We start from the raw sequence: 15,258 nt of genomic DNA on the forward strand, positions 1-15,258 counted from the left end.
TTGGAAGAAAAAAAAAACAGTGGGGAGCCATGAAAGGTTCCTGAGCAAGGGCTGAGGGGGTACACTCACCTCCATTGTGATTAATACTGTTAGACTCAACAAGAGCTATGGTGATGGGCCGGCGCAGTGGGTCGTCCTCCTTCTCCAGCTCTGTCTCCCAGAGGATGGCGTCCCCATCCTCGCTGAAGTTCTCTTGAGCCCTATGGCCTCGAGGTAACTCGCTGGAGCCATCCTTCTGGCTAAACACTGCCACTCCATACAGGCCATTGTAGCTGACGTGGTTGCTGGTGACGTGGGGGAGGCTGGACGACATCATCCACACACCACAGCCCTTGTTAGCTGGAACAGTGAGAGGAGCTGGTCACCGACACTGAACTCAGGTGAAGCGGCACCTGAGTCTCCCTGAGAGGGGAAGCAAAAGCCACTGGCCTGGGAGAGAGTCCCTGACTTGCTAATGACCTCGGACAAGCCACTTGATGGCTCTAGCTGCAGACTTCACCTTCACACAAGAGGTCGTCAGGATCAGGTGAACCTTACAAGCTTGGCTCGTTCCGTACAGTGTGAAAGTGCTCTGAGGACTGTCAGGGCCACATGTCCACATCAGAAGCACATGAACCCATAGTGACAGTGCCAAGGGGGCACCAATCCTTCCCTGCATAGGAGGCAGCCTCAGTTGGAATCCCAGCCCTACCACTTGCCAGCTGTGAGACCCTGAGCAAGTTACCAAACCTTTCTCTGTCCCTCAGTTTTCTCATCTTTCAAATGGGGTTAACAACTGTGCCTCCTTCAGAAGGCAATCATGAGGATTAAATGTGATTGTGCATAGAAAGGGCCGAGCAGAGAGGTGAGCCTGAGTCACCTTTATTATCATCACTGTATTATTAGAGCTACAGTCCAGACAGATGAAGGCTCTGCCCAAAGTCACTGAGTGAGAATAGTTTTCTTCCTGTGATTATCTTGTTTTCCCATTATATTTTCAGTTCTCTGGATCAAAAGAAAGGATGAGAAGAGTTAGATGCACATGAGCCAGGGCTGAAATGGTCCTGTTCTTAAGACATGACACAACTCCTGTCTTTTGCTATTTTAAAAGGGGATAAAGCCTTCTGCTTTGCTAACGCCCAGGGTCAATCTGGACTACAACGTCATTTATAAGAGGCTCTTTGTTCTGAGAGGGCCTGGGTGACTGTGGCCTGAGAATGCCTGTTCAGATGAGGTCTTTGAGGCACGGGGAAAGGCAGTGACCTTCTCAGGACCCACAAGCTGGAGATGGAAACTGGGTTTCCTGCCTCCCTGGCCCGGTTGGGAACAAGCTCCTCACCGTAGATGGTATTTCCTTCTATGAGGCCTTTGCCTTCGTCTCCCACAACCACGCCATCTGAATAGCCAAAGCAGATGAGGTTACTCCTCAGAACCGGGATCCCTCCACGGCGGATGTCCACACCTCCCCACTGATTCTCACGGATGACATTTTCTATGGAGAGAAGCAGAAAAGAAGGTCAGTACCCAAGGGCCAGCTCCAGTGCTGGCAAATAGGACTTGAACAGTTTCGATCAAGGCCACTCCAGACGAGGAGGCCCTGGCCTTACCCTGCCAGCAATTAGCACTGTAAATCTTGTCTGCTGTCTGACGTTTCAGGGACTTATCTGCTGCCCCCCAAGGGCAAGGCTTGTGTCTATCTTGTGCACTCCTATCTCCCCGGCACCTACTTTACCCAATGGCCTTGAGGACTGATGATTAAAAATGAACTAGTTTTGGCCGGGCACGGTGGCTCATGCCTGTAATCCCAGCACTTTGGGAGGCCAAGGCGGGTAGATCATTTGAGCCCAGGAGTTCCAGACAATCCTGGGCAAAATGGTGAAACCCTGTCTCTACAAAAAAATTAGCCAGGTGTGGTGGTGTGCACCTGTAGTCCCAGCTTCTTGGGAGGCTGGGGTGGGAGGATCACTTGAACCCTGGAGGTCAGGGCTGCAGTGAGCTATGATCGCACCACTGCACTACAGCCTGGATGACAGACTGAGACCCTGCCTCAAAAAAAAGAATAAACTAGCTTTGGTGAGTGACACTGGTATCCAAAAAACCAACCAACCAAACAAAAAGGAAACGAAACAAAGAATAGGCTGGACATCTGTAACCCCAGCACTTTGGGAGGCTGAGGTGGGCGGATCACCTGAGGTCAGAAGTTCGAGACCAACCTGACCAACATGGAGAAACCCTGTCTCTACTAAAAATACAAAATTGGGCATGGTGGCACATGCCTGTAATCCCAGCTACTCGGGAGGCTGAGGCAGAAGAATCACTTGAACCTGGGAGGTAGAGAGGTTGCAGTGAGCCAAGACTCCGCCACTGCACTCCAGCCTGGGCAGCAAGAGTGAATGGAACTCTGTCTCAAAAAAAAAAAAAGAATAAACTGGCTTTAGAGCCCTCAGAGGCAGAATGTGGCCATCTACCCACAAGCCTGTGAGAAGGCGCTAGCCTCACCTGTCCTTCTCAGCCTCAGCTCTGACCACACCCATCCCCTCCTCCTCCTGGGAGCCACCATCTCTCAGGGGTAGGTGAAAGAGTCATGGGTCAGAAGGGTAGTCCATGACACTGCTGCTCCAACACTGGCAGGGAAGACGCAGCCTCTTGGGACTGAGGTGCAATGGTTCAGGAGCCTGTGTGACTGGCCTCTTCCTGTCTCCATGACCCCACTGCAGGCCCCTTGCGCACCACACTCCAGTCCCACAAGTGATGTCCACTCGGCCATGCTAAGTCTGTTCTCACAGGCGGCCCTACACGGAAGGTTCTTTCCCAGCTCCTCCAGCCACTCCCACTCAGGATCTGGCTTCCTTGTCACCTTCTCAGAAGGCTGCCCTGACCACACAATCCCAAATGCCCACCCAGTCCCTCTATTGCCTTAATTATCCATAGAGCACTTGTCACCCTCAGATAGGATGTTTTCTGCTCATATATGTAGGCTTTGATTTATTTATTCGCTTCTTCTCCTAAAATGTCAGTGGCTGAGAGCCTTGTTCACTGCTGCACCTGTAGCTTCTGGAATACGGCCTGTATGCAACACGTGCTCAATCTATGTCTGGTAAGTGCAGTCAACGGGATTCCCTGGACTAGCATTTGTGGAATCCCTTTCATACCCCAGGCCTAGCTCTGCTCTGTGCTGAGGCTACACTGATGTACCAGACAGACTTGACCCTCGCCTTGTGGAATTCACCGCTTTATAACAGAGGAGACGGACACCACAAACCACTAAGAAATTAAGTCAAAGGCCCTAGAGAGGAGGCATCCTGGGTATAGTGAGTGTATCTGTGTCCGATGGGGAAGTCAGGGAAGGTTTCCCTGAGGAAGTGACAATTAAGCTAAGTCCCAAAGTATAAGCAAGGGTTAGCCGGGTGGAGGTTTCCAGAGCAGGCAGAGGTCCGAACAAAGACCGAGGAGGGATTCAGATAGGTGGCTGGGCATTGGTGCTTCTGAAACATCTGTGAGGCACCTGGTGATGGCCTGTCGACTCTGGGCCTGGAAGGAGCAGACACCCACACTGTGCTAGGCCCTCCTGTAAGAAGCACGGCCACCATGCAGCTGGTGTCCCTGAGCTCCAGCCCACAGTCAGAGAAAGAGGCCGTCGTCTGTGGGGGTAAAGGAACAGTGTGAGGTCCTGAAGCTGGGAGGTGATGCCAGGGGACCTTGTCCTGGCTGCCAGGTGCCAGGCAGTTCCATCCATACCTGTGATGAGGCCTTTGCCGTTCTCATTCACTGCTATGCCGGCAGCACGGCCCTTGAAGATGTGGTTCCCGCTAAAGTGGAAGGAGAACAAAACAAAGAGGTGAGCCCAGGGCATCAATGTCATGCTTCCAGGAGACTGCCTTCTTTCGTGGAAACCCTGTCTCTACAAAAAATCCAAAAAATTAGCCAGGTGTGGTGGTGTGCACCTGTAGCCCCAGCTTCTTGGGAGGTTGGGGTGGAGGATCACTTCAGCCTCCCTATGGCTCAAGTCCACAGCGGCATAAAAGCATTTCCCAAAGTCCCTTTATAATCCAAGCATATAAAATGTTTAGTTGTCACTGGGACAGCTTGACCAAAAACTAAACCCCCAACTATGCTATACACGCACAATGATATCCAGTTCACTGTAGCCTCACCTGACTGTCATCTACATATATACCCATGCATATATATATATATATGTATATATATATATATATACACACACACACATATTTTTTGTTTTGTTTTGTTTTTGAGGTCTTGCTCTATTACCCACGCTGGAGTGCAGTGGCACAATCTCAGCTCACTGCAACCTCCACCTCCTGGGTTCAAGCGATGTTCGTGCCTCAGCCTGGATTACACGTGTGCAACACTACATCCAGCTAATTTTTTGTATGTTTTGTAGAGATGGGGTTTTGTTATGTTGCCCAGGCTGGTCTCGAACTCCTGGCCTCAAGTGATCCGTCCGCCTCAGCCTCTTAAAGTTCTGTGATTATAGGCATGAGCCTCCGCGCCTGGCCTTATATGTATTTTATCCAACCCTCAAATGTTTGAGCCAGAAAATGTTTACAATTTTTTTTTTAAGACATGGGTTCTCGCTATGTTGCTCAGGCTAGCCTCGACCTCTTGCACTCAAGTGATCCTCCCACCTCAGCCTCCCAAGTAGCTGGGACTACCGGCGTGAGTAACTGAGCCCTGGCGTATTTTTACTATAAATCTCACCTCCAGAAAGGATCCGTGGCCACTTGGAGAAACATGTATGTGTGTACATGGGGCAGGCAGAATAAAGATACAGGAGGGATGAGAAAACATTTAGAAGAAGCAGACAGATCAGCATACTAAGAGCCCGGGATGGGATATTAACTGCAGATGAGCACAATTTGAGTCCTGTGCTTCTCTGCATCCAAGGAAAAAAGAGAAACATAATAGGTTATGTAACTTTCTGTTGCAAAAATATATGCTATGGTTTGTCTCATCCAGGCCATTTCAGGGATCTTAAACTTCATTCTGTATCCTGCTCCAGACTCTTATCTCTCATTGCAAAGAAACAAAGGAAAAAAGCACAACTTATTCTCTCAAGATGACTATGTTTTATAAACCCAACACTGATCTGATTATGATGTTCCTCACCCAAAACTCTTTAATGGTTCCCCAGCATCTCCAAGGTAAAGCCCAGACTTTTCAGGTTGGTGTATTAGTTTCCTATTGTTACTATAACAAATTACCACAAATTTGGTGGCTTAAAACAATACAAATTTCTGTCTTTCAGTTCAGGAGGTCAGAAGTTGAAAAGGGGTTTCTCAGGGCTAAAATCAAAGTGTCAGCAGACCTGTGTTCTATCTGGAGGCTCCAGGGAGAATCCATTCCTCATCCCTTCCAGCTCCTAGAGGCCGCCTGCACTTCTTGGGCTGTGGCCTCATCACTCTGACCTCTGCTTCTGTCCTCACATCTCCTGCTCTCTTATTTATTTTACTTTATTTTATTTTATTTTATTTTTTTGAGATGGAGTCTTGCTCTTGTCACCCAGGCTGGAGTGCAGTGGCACGATCTCAGCTCACTGCAACCTCCACCTCCCGGGTTCAAACGATTCTCCTGCCTCAGCCTTCCGAGTAGCTGGGATTACAGGCACCTGCCACCACGCCTGGCTAATTTTTGTATTTTTAGTAGAGATGGGGTTTCACCGTGTTGGCCAGGCTGGTCTCAAACTCCTGACCTCAAGTGATCCGCCCTCCTTGGCCTCCCAAAGTGCTGGGATTACAGGCGTGAGCCACCGCGCCCCGCCCCTGCTCTCTTAACCTGATTCCCCTGCTTCCTTCTCATAAGGGCCTGTGGTTACACTGGGCCCACCTGTATCATCCAAAATAACCTCCCTTCATCTTTCTCCAAGGTCCTTCACTCAATCAAATCTGCAAAGTTCCTTCTGCCTTGTAAGGCAATATATGCACAGGGCTCAGGGACTAAGACATGGACATCCTTGGGGCCATTATTCTGCCTGTCACGCTTGGCATTCAAGGTCCTCTGCCATCCAGCAGCAGCCTGCCTTTGCACTATCCCTCTGGCATCTAGTGCCCGGACACACCACATTTCTCACCATTTTCTCAGACATACCCTGAATTTCACTGCCTCTGGCCCAGAATGCCTTTCCCTTGGCCATAAAATCCTATTTATCTTTGAAGCACAACTCAAATGTCAGCTCCCTGACATGCTCAGCTGAGATCACGGCTGAGCTCTTCAGGCAGTCTGCACGAACGCCTAGTAAAGTGCTCATTTTGGTGAGTCTTCTATCATGGCTGTGTGAGTGTGTGTCCGTCTCCAGCATGAGACTGTCAACTCCACGGGGCAGGGACTGTTCTTGTACATGTTGTGTATCACTGCCCCCTTATACAGGGTGGCTGGAATGTGTGTTCAGTGAATGGCACACATACATACAAATACTCTTCTGTTCAGGCAATAATGCAGAAGAAGGGAAAGAGCTCTATGACCACTAATTGTTTTTAGTAAGCTGTCTGTAACAGTGAAAAACAGGATTATATTCCATAATTTTTGAACCAGCAATTAGGTCTGGTTCAAAAATTATGGCATATCAAAATACTGGAATATGGTGAAACTTTCCAAGGTGATGAATATAAAGGCCATGCATGCAACAACATGGAAACAAACTACCTATGGAATAATGCAGGGGAGAAAGCGCTCTGAATATACTTGCTGCCCATTAATGCCAGCTATTCTCCTAAAGCACAGACATAACTGTGTGAGCCTTCTGCTCGGAGCCTTTAATGAGTCCCTGCTGTGTAGACAGAACAGGCTCCCCAGCCTCAGCCTGGTCTACGTAAGGCCTTCCTCATCTGGCCCAAGCCTTTCTTTCCATCATTCCTTTCCACTCTGCTGTGTAGCACAGATGGTCTGCCACAAGGACATCAAGGTCATGCTGCGGTGACCACAGGGCCCAAGATATTCTGGGACCATCCCAATTTAAAATATTCTATAGCACTGTCACACCATGTCAGATTTTTTCTCAAGCCACCACGAACAGTTTGCTAACCCCTGAATCTGCTGTGCCCTGCTGCCTTTGCTCATGCTGTTCCCGTTACTAGGAACATCCACCGACCCCTCCCTGCCCCCATCTGCATGAGTCAAGTCTTACCCATATTCCAAAGTCTGACTCTGATGCTACCTCCTAAATAAGGCCTTCCCACATCCTCCTAGTCAGAATGAGTCTCTCCTTCTGGTACCACTCTGACAGCATTTATCACAGTCTGCCCCATACTAGAGCTGCGACGGCAGACAGGGTCCCAGGACTGCCACTGCCGCCTCCCACCTATCACTTATATCAGTCCCTGACCATACATGCTTTCGTGCTGAGGCCAGGGCCAGCACCAGGATGTTGACACAGCTCCTCCAGTCACCACTAGCAACTAACTGAAATTGTTAGGTGAGCTGAAATCTATGTTCCATCCCTGCCTTGGGGTACTTCTGTGCCCATTTCTCCAGGCTAGAGTAAGCTCCCAGGGAGCAGACTCTGCCCATGTTGAAAGTGCTCAGTAGTGACTGCCAAATAGAACGCCTACACAGAGTTAACTGGAAGGGCACATAAACACAAAAGCAGCCGTGTTACTGGCGTGGGATGATGAGTGAAGTCTCTTCTGTGCTTGCATCTGTACAGTTGTTTCTGTACAGAGTGTTTTCAAATGGAGGAGAGACAGGGAGGAGGTTAACAAAGACGAAGGAGGGAAACAGCAGCACACACCTCACGACGGGGTTTCCGTGGTACAGGATGTAAATGCCAGCCTCCTTATTGGAAAAGATTTGATTGTTCCGGATGATGCCTTTCCCATTGCCAAGGACGACAATGCCAGAGCGAAGGCCATGGTGGATCTGGTTACACTGCAAGTGAAAATGAGACACCACAGAAGCCAGATCAGACATGCCGGTGAGAAGCAGAGTGCCCAATTGCCGCCCACATCTCCGCGGCGGGATGAACACAGTGGAAAAAATGACGTCACTGTAAGATCCCTAGCCCGTGACAAAGGGAACGGGTCGTGCTGCCACCATGCCCTTCCTGCACCAGTACACACATCAAAACCTGTAAGGGAGACTATGAAGATTGGAGTCTTCGCTGCCCAGCCTCTTAGGAGGGCTCTTGGTCTTCACCTGCAAGGCAGGCTACCGAAAGTTTCAGAGCCTCTAATGAGTTCCCCAAACACACAATCATTTGGCCAGGCCATAACTTCCAGGGTCCAGGGAGGCCATCTCTTGGGGAAGGGCAGCACCCCAGGGCAACCAAATGTTGGCCAAGTGCAGTCCTAAAGGGGCCACATCCACAGAGGGGTCAGAGTCATTTGACTTCTAGTCCTTTCTCATTTAGGAAGGGACAGGAGGTGCAGACACTGGGGTGCCAAGCTGTCCCATGGGGCATAAGGTCTTAGAAGGTGTATGAGCTACAGGATGCCAACAGATATCTTTCTGGTTTTTTTTGTTTTTTTTGGTAGAGACGGGGTTTTTGCTTTGTTGCCTAGGCTGGTCTTGAACTCCTGGCCTCCAGTGATCCTCCCATCTTGACCTCCCAAAGTGCTGGGATTACAGGTGTGAGCCACCACACCCAGCAAGATATTCATTTCTGATATCTCTGTGTGTGAATGGGAAAACAGGTACAGGATTATATAGTAAGTACATTTGTGGAAGAGCCAGATCTGAAGCCTAGTTTTTCTCTTTCCCATTCCAGTTAGTTTTTGCACAGTTAGCTTTTGCACAGTGACTTAATATTTTTAGATTAGAATAATAATACTATTGTCTCACTCTAATTGTTAATTTATAGTGGAAGGCCAATTCTATACTTTGCAAATTGGGAAGTTAGCTGTATCTCTTCCAAAACGATTTCACAGAAATAAAGTTCTAATTGGTTTTAAAGTGTTTCCTGTGCAAACTCTCCTTATTCTTACTCTTTCTGGATTTTTCCTGAAGGATTTGGTAGGCTCATCAGGGTAACCACTGCCTAAGGGAAGTCCCGCACAGGGCTGAAGAGCTCCGAAAGGAGTGCACAGTGGTGTTTCCATCCCCATACCCTTTTACACCACCAGGACTAAAATGTACCACTCCCTTCCCCCCTCCACCTGCTGTCCCTCTATCTCAGAAGGGCAAACCCCTCTCATCTCTCTAGCCAGAGGGGCAATAATTTCCTAAGCCAAGGCCATGCATCTACCACTAGCTGCGTGGCAGAAACACAGTGAGGGGAAGGGGTGGGCAGGAGACACTGGCTAGCTGGGTGTATTTTCTTTTTCTTTTTTTGAGACAGGGTCTCGCTCTGTTGCCCAGGCTGGAGTGCAGTGGCACAATCATGGCTCACTACCATGCCATAGTCATGGCAGCCACAACGTGCCAGACTCAGGCGATCCTCCCACCTCCCACCTCTGCCTCCCAAGTATCTGGGACTACAGGTGTGAGTTACCATGCCTGGCTAATTTTTAAAATTTTTTGTAGAGACAGGGTCTTGCTATGTTGCCCAGGCTGGTCTCAAACTCCTGGACTCAAGGGATCTTCCTGCCTTGACCTCCCATAGTGCTGAGATTACAGGCATGAGCCACTGTGCCCAGCCTTCTCTCTGTATCTTTATGGGCAGTCAAGATATAATGGGTTCAGACATCACCCTTGAGTCAGACTGCCTGGATTCAAATCCCAGCTCTGTCACTAGGTGTAGGACTTTGGGCAGGATCCTCTGCTCCTTTGTGCTCTATATCTTTACTACAAAATAGGGATAGTAATAATTCTTCACGGGGTTCTGTAAGCATTAAATGATAAGTAAATATCTACAAAGTGCTTAAAAAAGTATCTGGCATATAATAAGCATTATGCATTAACGGTGGCTATTATTTTTTCAAGCCCATAAAAAGTCTGTTACAGGCCGGGCGCGGTGGCTCAAGCCTGTAATCCCAGCACTTTGGGAGGCCGAGGCAGGCGGATCATGAGGTCAGGAGATCGAGACCATCCTGGCTAACACAGTGAGACCCCGTCTCTACTAAAAATACAAAAAAATTAGCCGGGCGAGGTGGCGGGCACCTGTAGTCCCAGCTACTCGGGAGGCTGAGGCAGGAGAATGGCGTGAACCCGGGAGGCGGAGCTTGCAGTGAGCCAAGATCGCGCCACTGCACTCCAGCCTGGGAGACAGAGCGAGACTCCATCTCAAAAAACAAAAAACAAAAAACAAAAAAAAACAAAAAAATTCTGTTACATTTCCCAACTTCTGGGAAATCTGTCTCTCAGTACACATGTAACAAAATTTCTCCCATACCCCATAAATCTGTGTAAAAACAAAACAAAAAACCCCTAAACCCCAAACTTGCCTCTTAGGAAGAGCCAGAGCAGAAAAGGAGCTGCTCTCATGTCATTGGCCACATACTCTAGGATTTTAAGTGGTTTTCACACTGGTAGAAAATCGAACTCAATATGGCCTCACAATAACCATGAAACAAATAATCTTCAGAACTAAATATCCAAAATGTGCTTTTATACAAATGAATAAACTAACTTGGTGGGGTTCGCTGCTGTTTGTTTTTGGATCCAAGTGTCTTTAAGGCAGACATCATTCTCTTTATCCTTATCAAACTCAAAGCCAACCACAGCATATGAGGGCTGAGGGCCCTGTGAAGTTTTCCTGTCTTTCTGGTCCTCCTCCTTATTCATGGGGAGATGACCAGAAAATGACTTGTCCAAAGTCACTGCTAATACACAAGGACACACAGAGCAGGAGCCACCTGCAAACAGGAAGCATGTAAATACAAGAGGGCCACGTGTATTTAAATATCCTCACAAAAGGTTTCTGAAAACCAAGAGTCACCCTGAATAGGGAACGAACACAAAGTACCAGTATGAGTGGGTTGGACTTTTTCCGGATGTCTACACCAGCCTCTGCATTGTGGTAAATGTTGTTGCCGGCAATCAAGCCACCGCCCTCCAAGCGAAGAAAGATGCCTGACGCTCGGCAGCGGTAAATGTCGTTCCTGAGCATGATGATCTAAGAAGAAAAGAGAAAGCCATTTATTTTCCTGTTACAAATATTTTCTTAAAAACCACTGGAGGAACACCTGAGTCTTTTCCTCACCACCTCATCCATGCCATTTACCCCATAGGCGAGAGAAACGCCTCAATGCTGGCACAGCCATGCTCCCGCTGTTTGCTCCCAGGACACAGCCATCTCCAGGCCCTGCCTGGCTTTGCCCTGCAGGCTCCTTAACAGTCTTCACATTGGTTTGTGTGTTTGTTGTTGTTTTTTTTTTTAAGACAGGGTCTTGCTCTGTTGCCCAGGCTGGAGTGCAGTGGCACAGTCTTGGCTCACTGCAACCTCCACCTCCCAGGCTCAAGTGATCCTCCCCACCTCAGCCTCCCAAATAGCTGGGACTACAGGCTAATTTTTGAATTTTTGTTTATTTTTATTGTTACTATGGATGTGGGCTGTAGTAATTTTGTTTTTAATTTTTCTATTTTTTGTAGAGATGGAATCTCCCTATGTTGCCCAGACTGGTCTGGAACTCTTGGGCTCAAGCGATCCTCCCACCGTGGCCTCCCAAACTGCTGGCATTACAGGCATGAGCCACCACACCTGGCCCACACTGGTTCTTTAACTAAAACCTGGACCAAAGCATGGCCCTGTGCTCCGTATTCAGAACCTGCAAGCAGCACAGTGGGATGATGGGATAGAAAGGACGCTTAGGGGAAGATGGGATTGAGTGGTCTTCAAACTCTACATGCACTAAGGTTGCATGAAGATTTCCCTAGGGGTCAAGGGTGCAGCTACTTTTTTTTTTTTTTTTTTTTTTTGAGACGGAGTCTCGCGCTGTGTCACCCAGGCTGGAGTGCAGCGGCGCGATCTCCGCTCACTGCAAGCTCCGCCTCCCAGGTTCACGCCATTCTCCTGCCTCAGCCTCCGAGTAGCTGGGACTACAGGCGCCCGCCACCACGCCCGGCTAGTTTTTTGTATTTTTAGTAGAGACGGGGTTTCACCATGTTAGCCAGGATGGTCTCGATCTCCTGACCTCGTGATCCACCCGCCTCGGCCTCCCAAAGTGCTGGGATTACAGGCTTGAGCCACCGCGCCCGGCCGGGTGCAGCTACTTTTAATGAAAAAAAGTTCCAGGTCCACCACTTCCAATGCACGTCCACTAAAATCCACCTGTCTGAGACAGCATGGACAGTAAGGTACCACACAGGTTCTCCGCTCCCACCTTCCCTTCCACTTTATAAAACAAAGACCTGTTCTTCCACATCCTAAATCTTTCATGGTGCATCACCCTGGGGTGGAAAACTACTGAGACTCCAAACCAAGAGATGATTAGAAATATTGGTATAACAAAGCCTCCTTCAAACAAGGTACCATAACCCAGCAACCTGCTAATAAAGGGATATATTTCCAATGACATTTTCTTTTTTTTTTTTTTGAGACGGAGTCTGGCTCTGTCGCCCAGGCTAGAGTGCAGTGGCCGGATCTCAGCTCACCGCAAGCTCCGCCTCCCGGGTTCACGCCATTCTCCTGCCTCAGCCTCCCAGACATTTTCTTTTTATATTTAATAAGCACAGTTGGCTCCCAATATCTGTGGGTTCCACATCCATGGATTCAACCAACTGTGGATTGAATATACATTATTAAAAATAATAAATAATAAAAATTATTAAAAAACAGGCCAGGTGTGGTAGCTCATGTCTGTAATCTCAGCACTTTGGGAGGGCGAGGTGGGCAGATCACTTGAGGTCAGGAGTTTGAGACCAGCCTGGCCAACATGGTGAAACCTCGTTTCTACTAAAAATACAAAAATTAGCCAGGCGTGGTGGCAGACACCTGTAGTCCCAGCTACTCAGGAGGCTAAGGCAGGAGAATCGCTTCAATCAAGGAGGCAGAGGTTGCAGTGAGCTGAGATTGCGCCGCTGTATTCCAGTCTGGGCAACAGAGTGAGACCCTTCTCAAAAATAAAATAAAACTGAATTAAAAAAAAAAAAAAAACAGTATAGGCCGGATGCGGTGGCTCATGCCTGTAATCCCAGCACTTTGGGAGGCTGAGGTGGGCGGATCACCTGAGGTCAGTTGTTTGACACCAGCCTGGCCAACATGGCGAAACCCCATCTCTGCTAAAAATACAAAAAATTAGCTGGGCATGGTGGCTCATGCCTGTAGTTCCAGCTACTTGGGAGGCTGGGGCAGGAGAATCGCTTGAACCCGGGAGGCGGAGGCTGCAGTGAGCTGAGATCGCACCACTGCACTCTACACAGTGGAGACTCCGTCTCAATTAAACAAAACAAAACAACAAAAAAAACCCAACCTACCAACAAACAAAAAAAAACCCAGTAGAAGATCTATTTACATAGCATTTGCATCGTATTGGGTATTATAAGTAATCTAGAGATGACTGAAGTGTGGGAGGATGTGTGCAGGTTATGTGCAAATACTACACCATTTTATATAAGGGATTTGAGCATCTGTGGATTTTAGTATCCTGGAACCAAGCCCCTACGGATACCAAAGCATGATAATATATAAAAAATCTGGAATACATCTATCTATGTTGTCTTAAACAATTATAGATTAATAATAAAATACATTATTATAAATTGTGTGCTACTAATAATATGTTGCATTAAGATAAAATTCTGCGAAGACTAAAGTAGAACAAGAGTATAAATTGTAAGGTTTCAGCTTCTGCTTAGGATGGAGAAAGTAGAAAGAAGATGATATACACAAACATAGCTTTTTTGGAACCCATCAGAGCTGAGGCTGCTGGACAACTAGCTAGCCTGAATGCTGCAAAAAGACAGGCGCCTCCAAGGAGACGAGGCCTGAGCACTTCCCTGCTGAATGCAGGGCTGCATGTGTCACACAAGCCAGTGAGGAGAACTCAGCTAACACTGTTAAAGGTCAGTTGTGAACTAGTGTGAGTGCAGAAACTCTCGGAGTAGCTGCACCTGTTCACTTTTCTGTGGCCTTCACTAGGTGCTCATGGAGAAAACTGGGGGCAGATGAGAGACTGGAGACAGAACCCTCCTGATGCAGGCTGGGGACGAAAGTGAGAGAGGCATTAAGCCCCCCATATGTTCTTTCCCCCTAATTTTCTTACAGAACAAACCTTTCGCATCAAGAAACAGGGGGAAAAACTCTATCTCTGGGGGTGTCGGGAGGAAAGCGACTTAGGCCAGATCATCAGAGGTCCCCTAGTGCTGGGGAGGAGCCAGGGTCACTGAAAAAGTCCTGCTCTCAAGACCACAGTCACAGCACCTACCTAGACTAAGGATGACCCAGGACAAGAGGGAAACCCTGCTATCATGCAGGGTGATAAATAATGGCAGTCTACTGCTGGGGGAGGGCGAGAGCAGCGAGAGATCACCTCTGAGGAGCGGGTGCAAAGGATGACCTGAAGTGGAGAAAACTAGCACGAGGTAATGCTGGAGACAGCTGAAGCCTACAGGAAGCCGAGGATAATCCTATCATCACCATAATTCAAATGGGCTCAGCTCCTAACTAGATAGACCCCCGAAAAGCCAGGCAAAAGAAGAGGTGTGCCCATTTCCAAACAAAGTATTACTGACCTCAGTCGCCACTGTCCTACACAAGCTATCTGACTTCCAACTAAAATTTATGACACATAAAGAAGAAAATCACAGTCAGTGACACTTTTCTTTTTTTTTTTTTTGGAGACGGAGTCTTGCTTTGTCACTCAGGTTGGAGTGCAATGGCGCGACCTTGGCTTTCACTGCATCCTCCACCTCCCAGGTTCAAGCAATTCTCCTGCCTCAGCCTCCGGAGTAGCTGGGACTACAGATGTCCACTGCCATGCCCAGCTATTTGTTTTTTTTTTTTTTTTTTTTTTTTTGTATTTTAGTAGAGATGGGGTTTCACCGTGTTGCCCAGGCTGGTCTTGAACTCCTGAGCTCAGGCAATCCGCCCGCCCTGGCCTCCCAAAGTGATAGGATTACAGGCCTGAGCCACAGCACCCGGCTGACACCTTTCTTCTCGGAGCCTCAAGCAATCAGGCTCCTCCTGCCAGCCTTTACCCTCCTGGGATGTTCTAGAGGACAGAGAGAGGTGACAGCCTTCTGCGGAGGAGCAAGGATCAAGGCCTTGCTTGAAAGGGTGAAAGGGTGTGTCTCCCCTCACTTCTGGGCCTTCACACACACCTCCTTTGCCTTGCATCTTCACCCTGCCAACTTTTTTTTTTTTTTTTTGAGACGGAGTCTCGCTCTGTTGCCCAGGCTGGAGTGCAGTAGCATGATCTTGGCTCACTGCAAGCTCCGCCTCCCGGG

At 48.4% G+C, this 15,258-nt stretch overlaps 1 protein-coding gene across 3 annotated transcripts in view; it reads right to left on the bottom strand.

The window, feature by feature from the left end:
• FBXO10 (F-box protein 10) overlaps window positions 1–15,258 on the bottom strand; it is a 68,877-nt gene that overhangs the window by 10,712 nt on the left and 42,907 nt on the right. For all 3 annotated transcript variants that reach the window (XR_002517516.2, XM_009188481.4, XM_009188482.4), the window contains exons 4-8: window positions 10,838–10,987; window positions 7,727–7,863; window positions 3,718–3,788; window positions 1,319–1,471; window positions 70–339 (exon numbers count right to left, since the gene is read on the bottom strand). Coding sequence is in view for 2 of the 3 variants with exons in the window: in XM_009188481.4 (XP_009186745.3) it covers window positions 70–339; window positions 1,319–1,471; window positions 3,718–3,788; window positions 7,727–7,863; window positions 10,838–10,987 (781 nt within the window). In the remaining variant the exon portion in view is untranslated. The remainder of the gene's footprint in view (window positions 1–69; window positions 340–1,318; window positions 1,472–3,717; window positions 3,789–7,726; window positions 7,864–10,837; window positions 10,988–15,258) is intronic.

The sequence above is a fragment of the Papio anubis genome, chromosome 13 (genome assembly GCF_008728515.1).
Source record: "Papio anubis isolate 15944 chromosome 13, Panubis1.0, whole genome shotgun sequence".
In the NCBI taxonomy this organism is placed as follows: domain Eukaryota; kingdom Metazoa; phylum Chordata; class Mammalia; order Primates; family Cercopithecidae; genus Papio; species Papio anubis.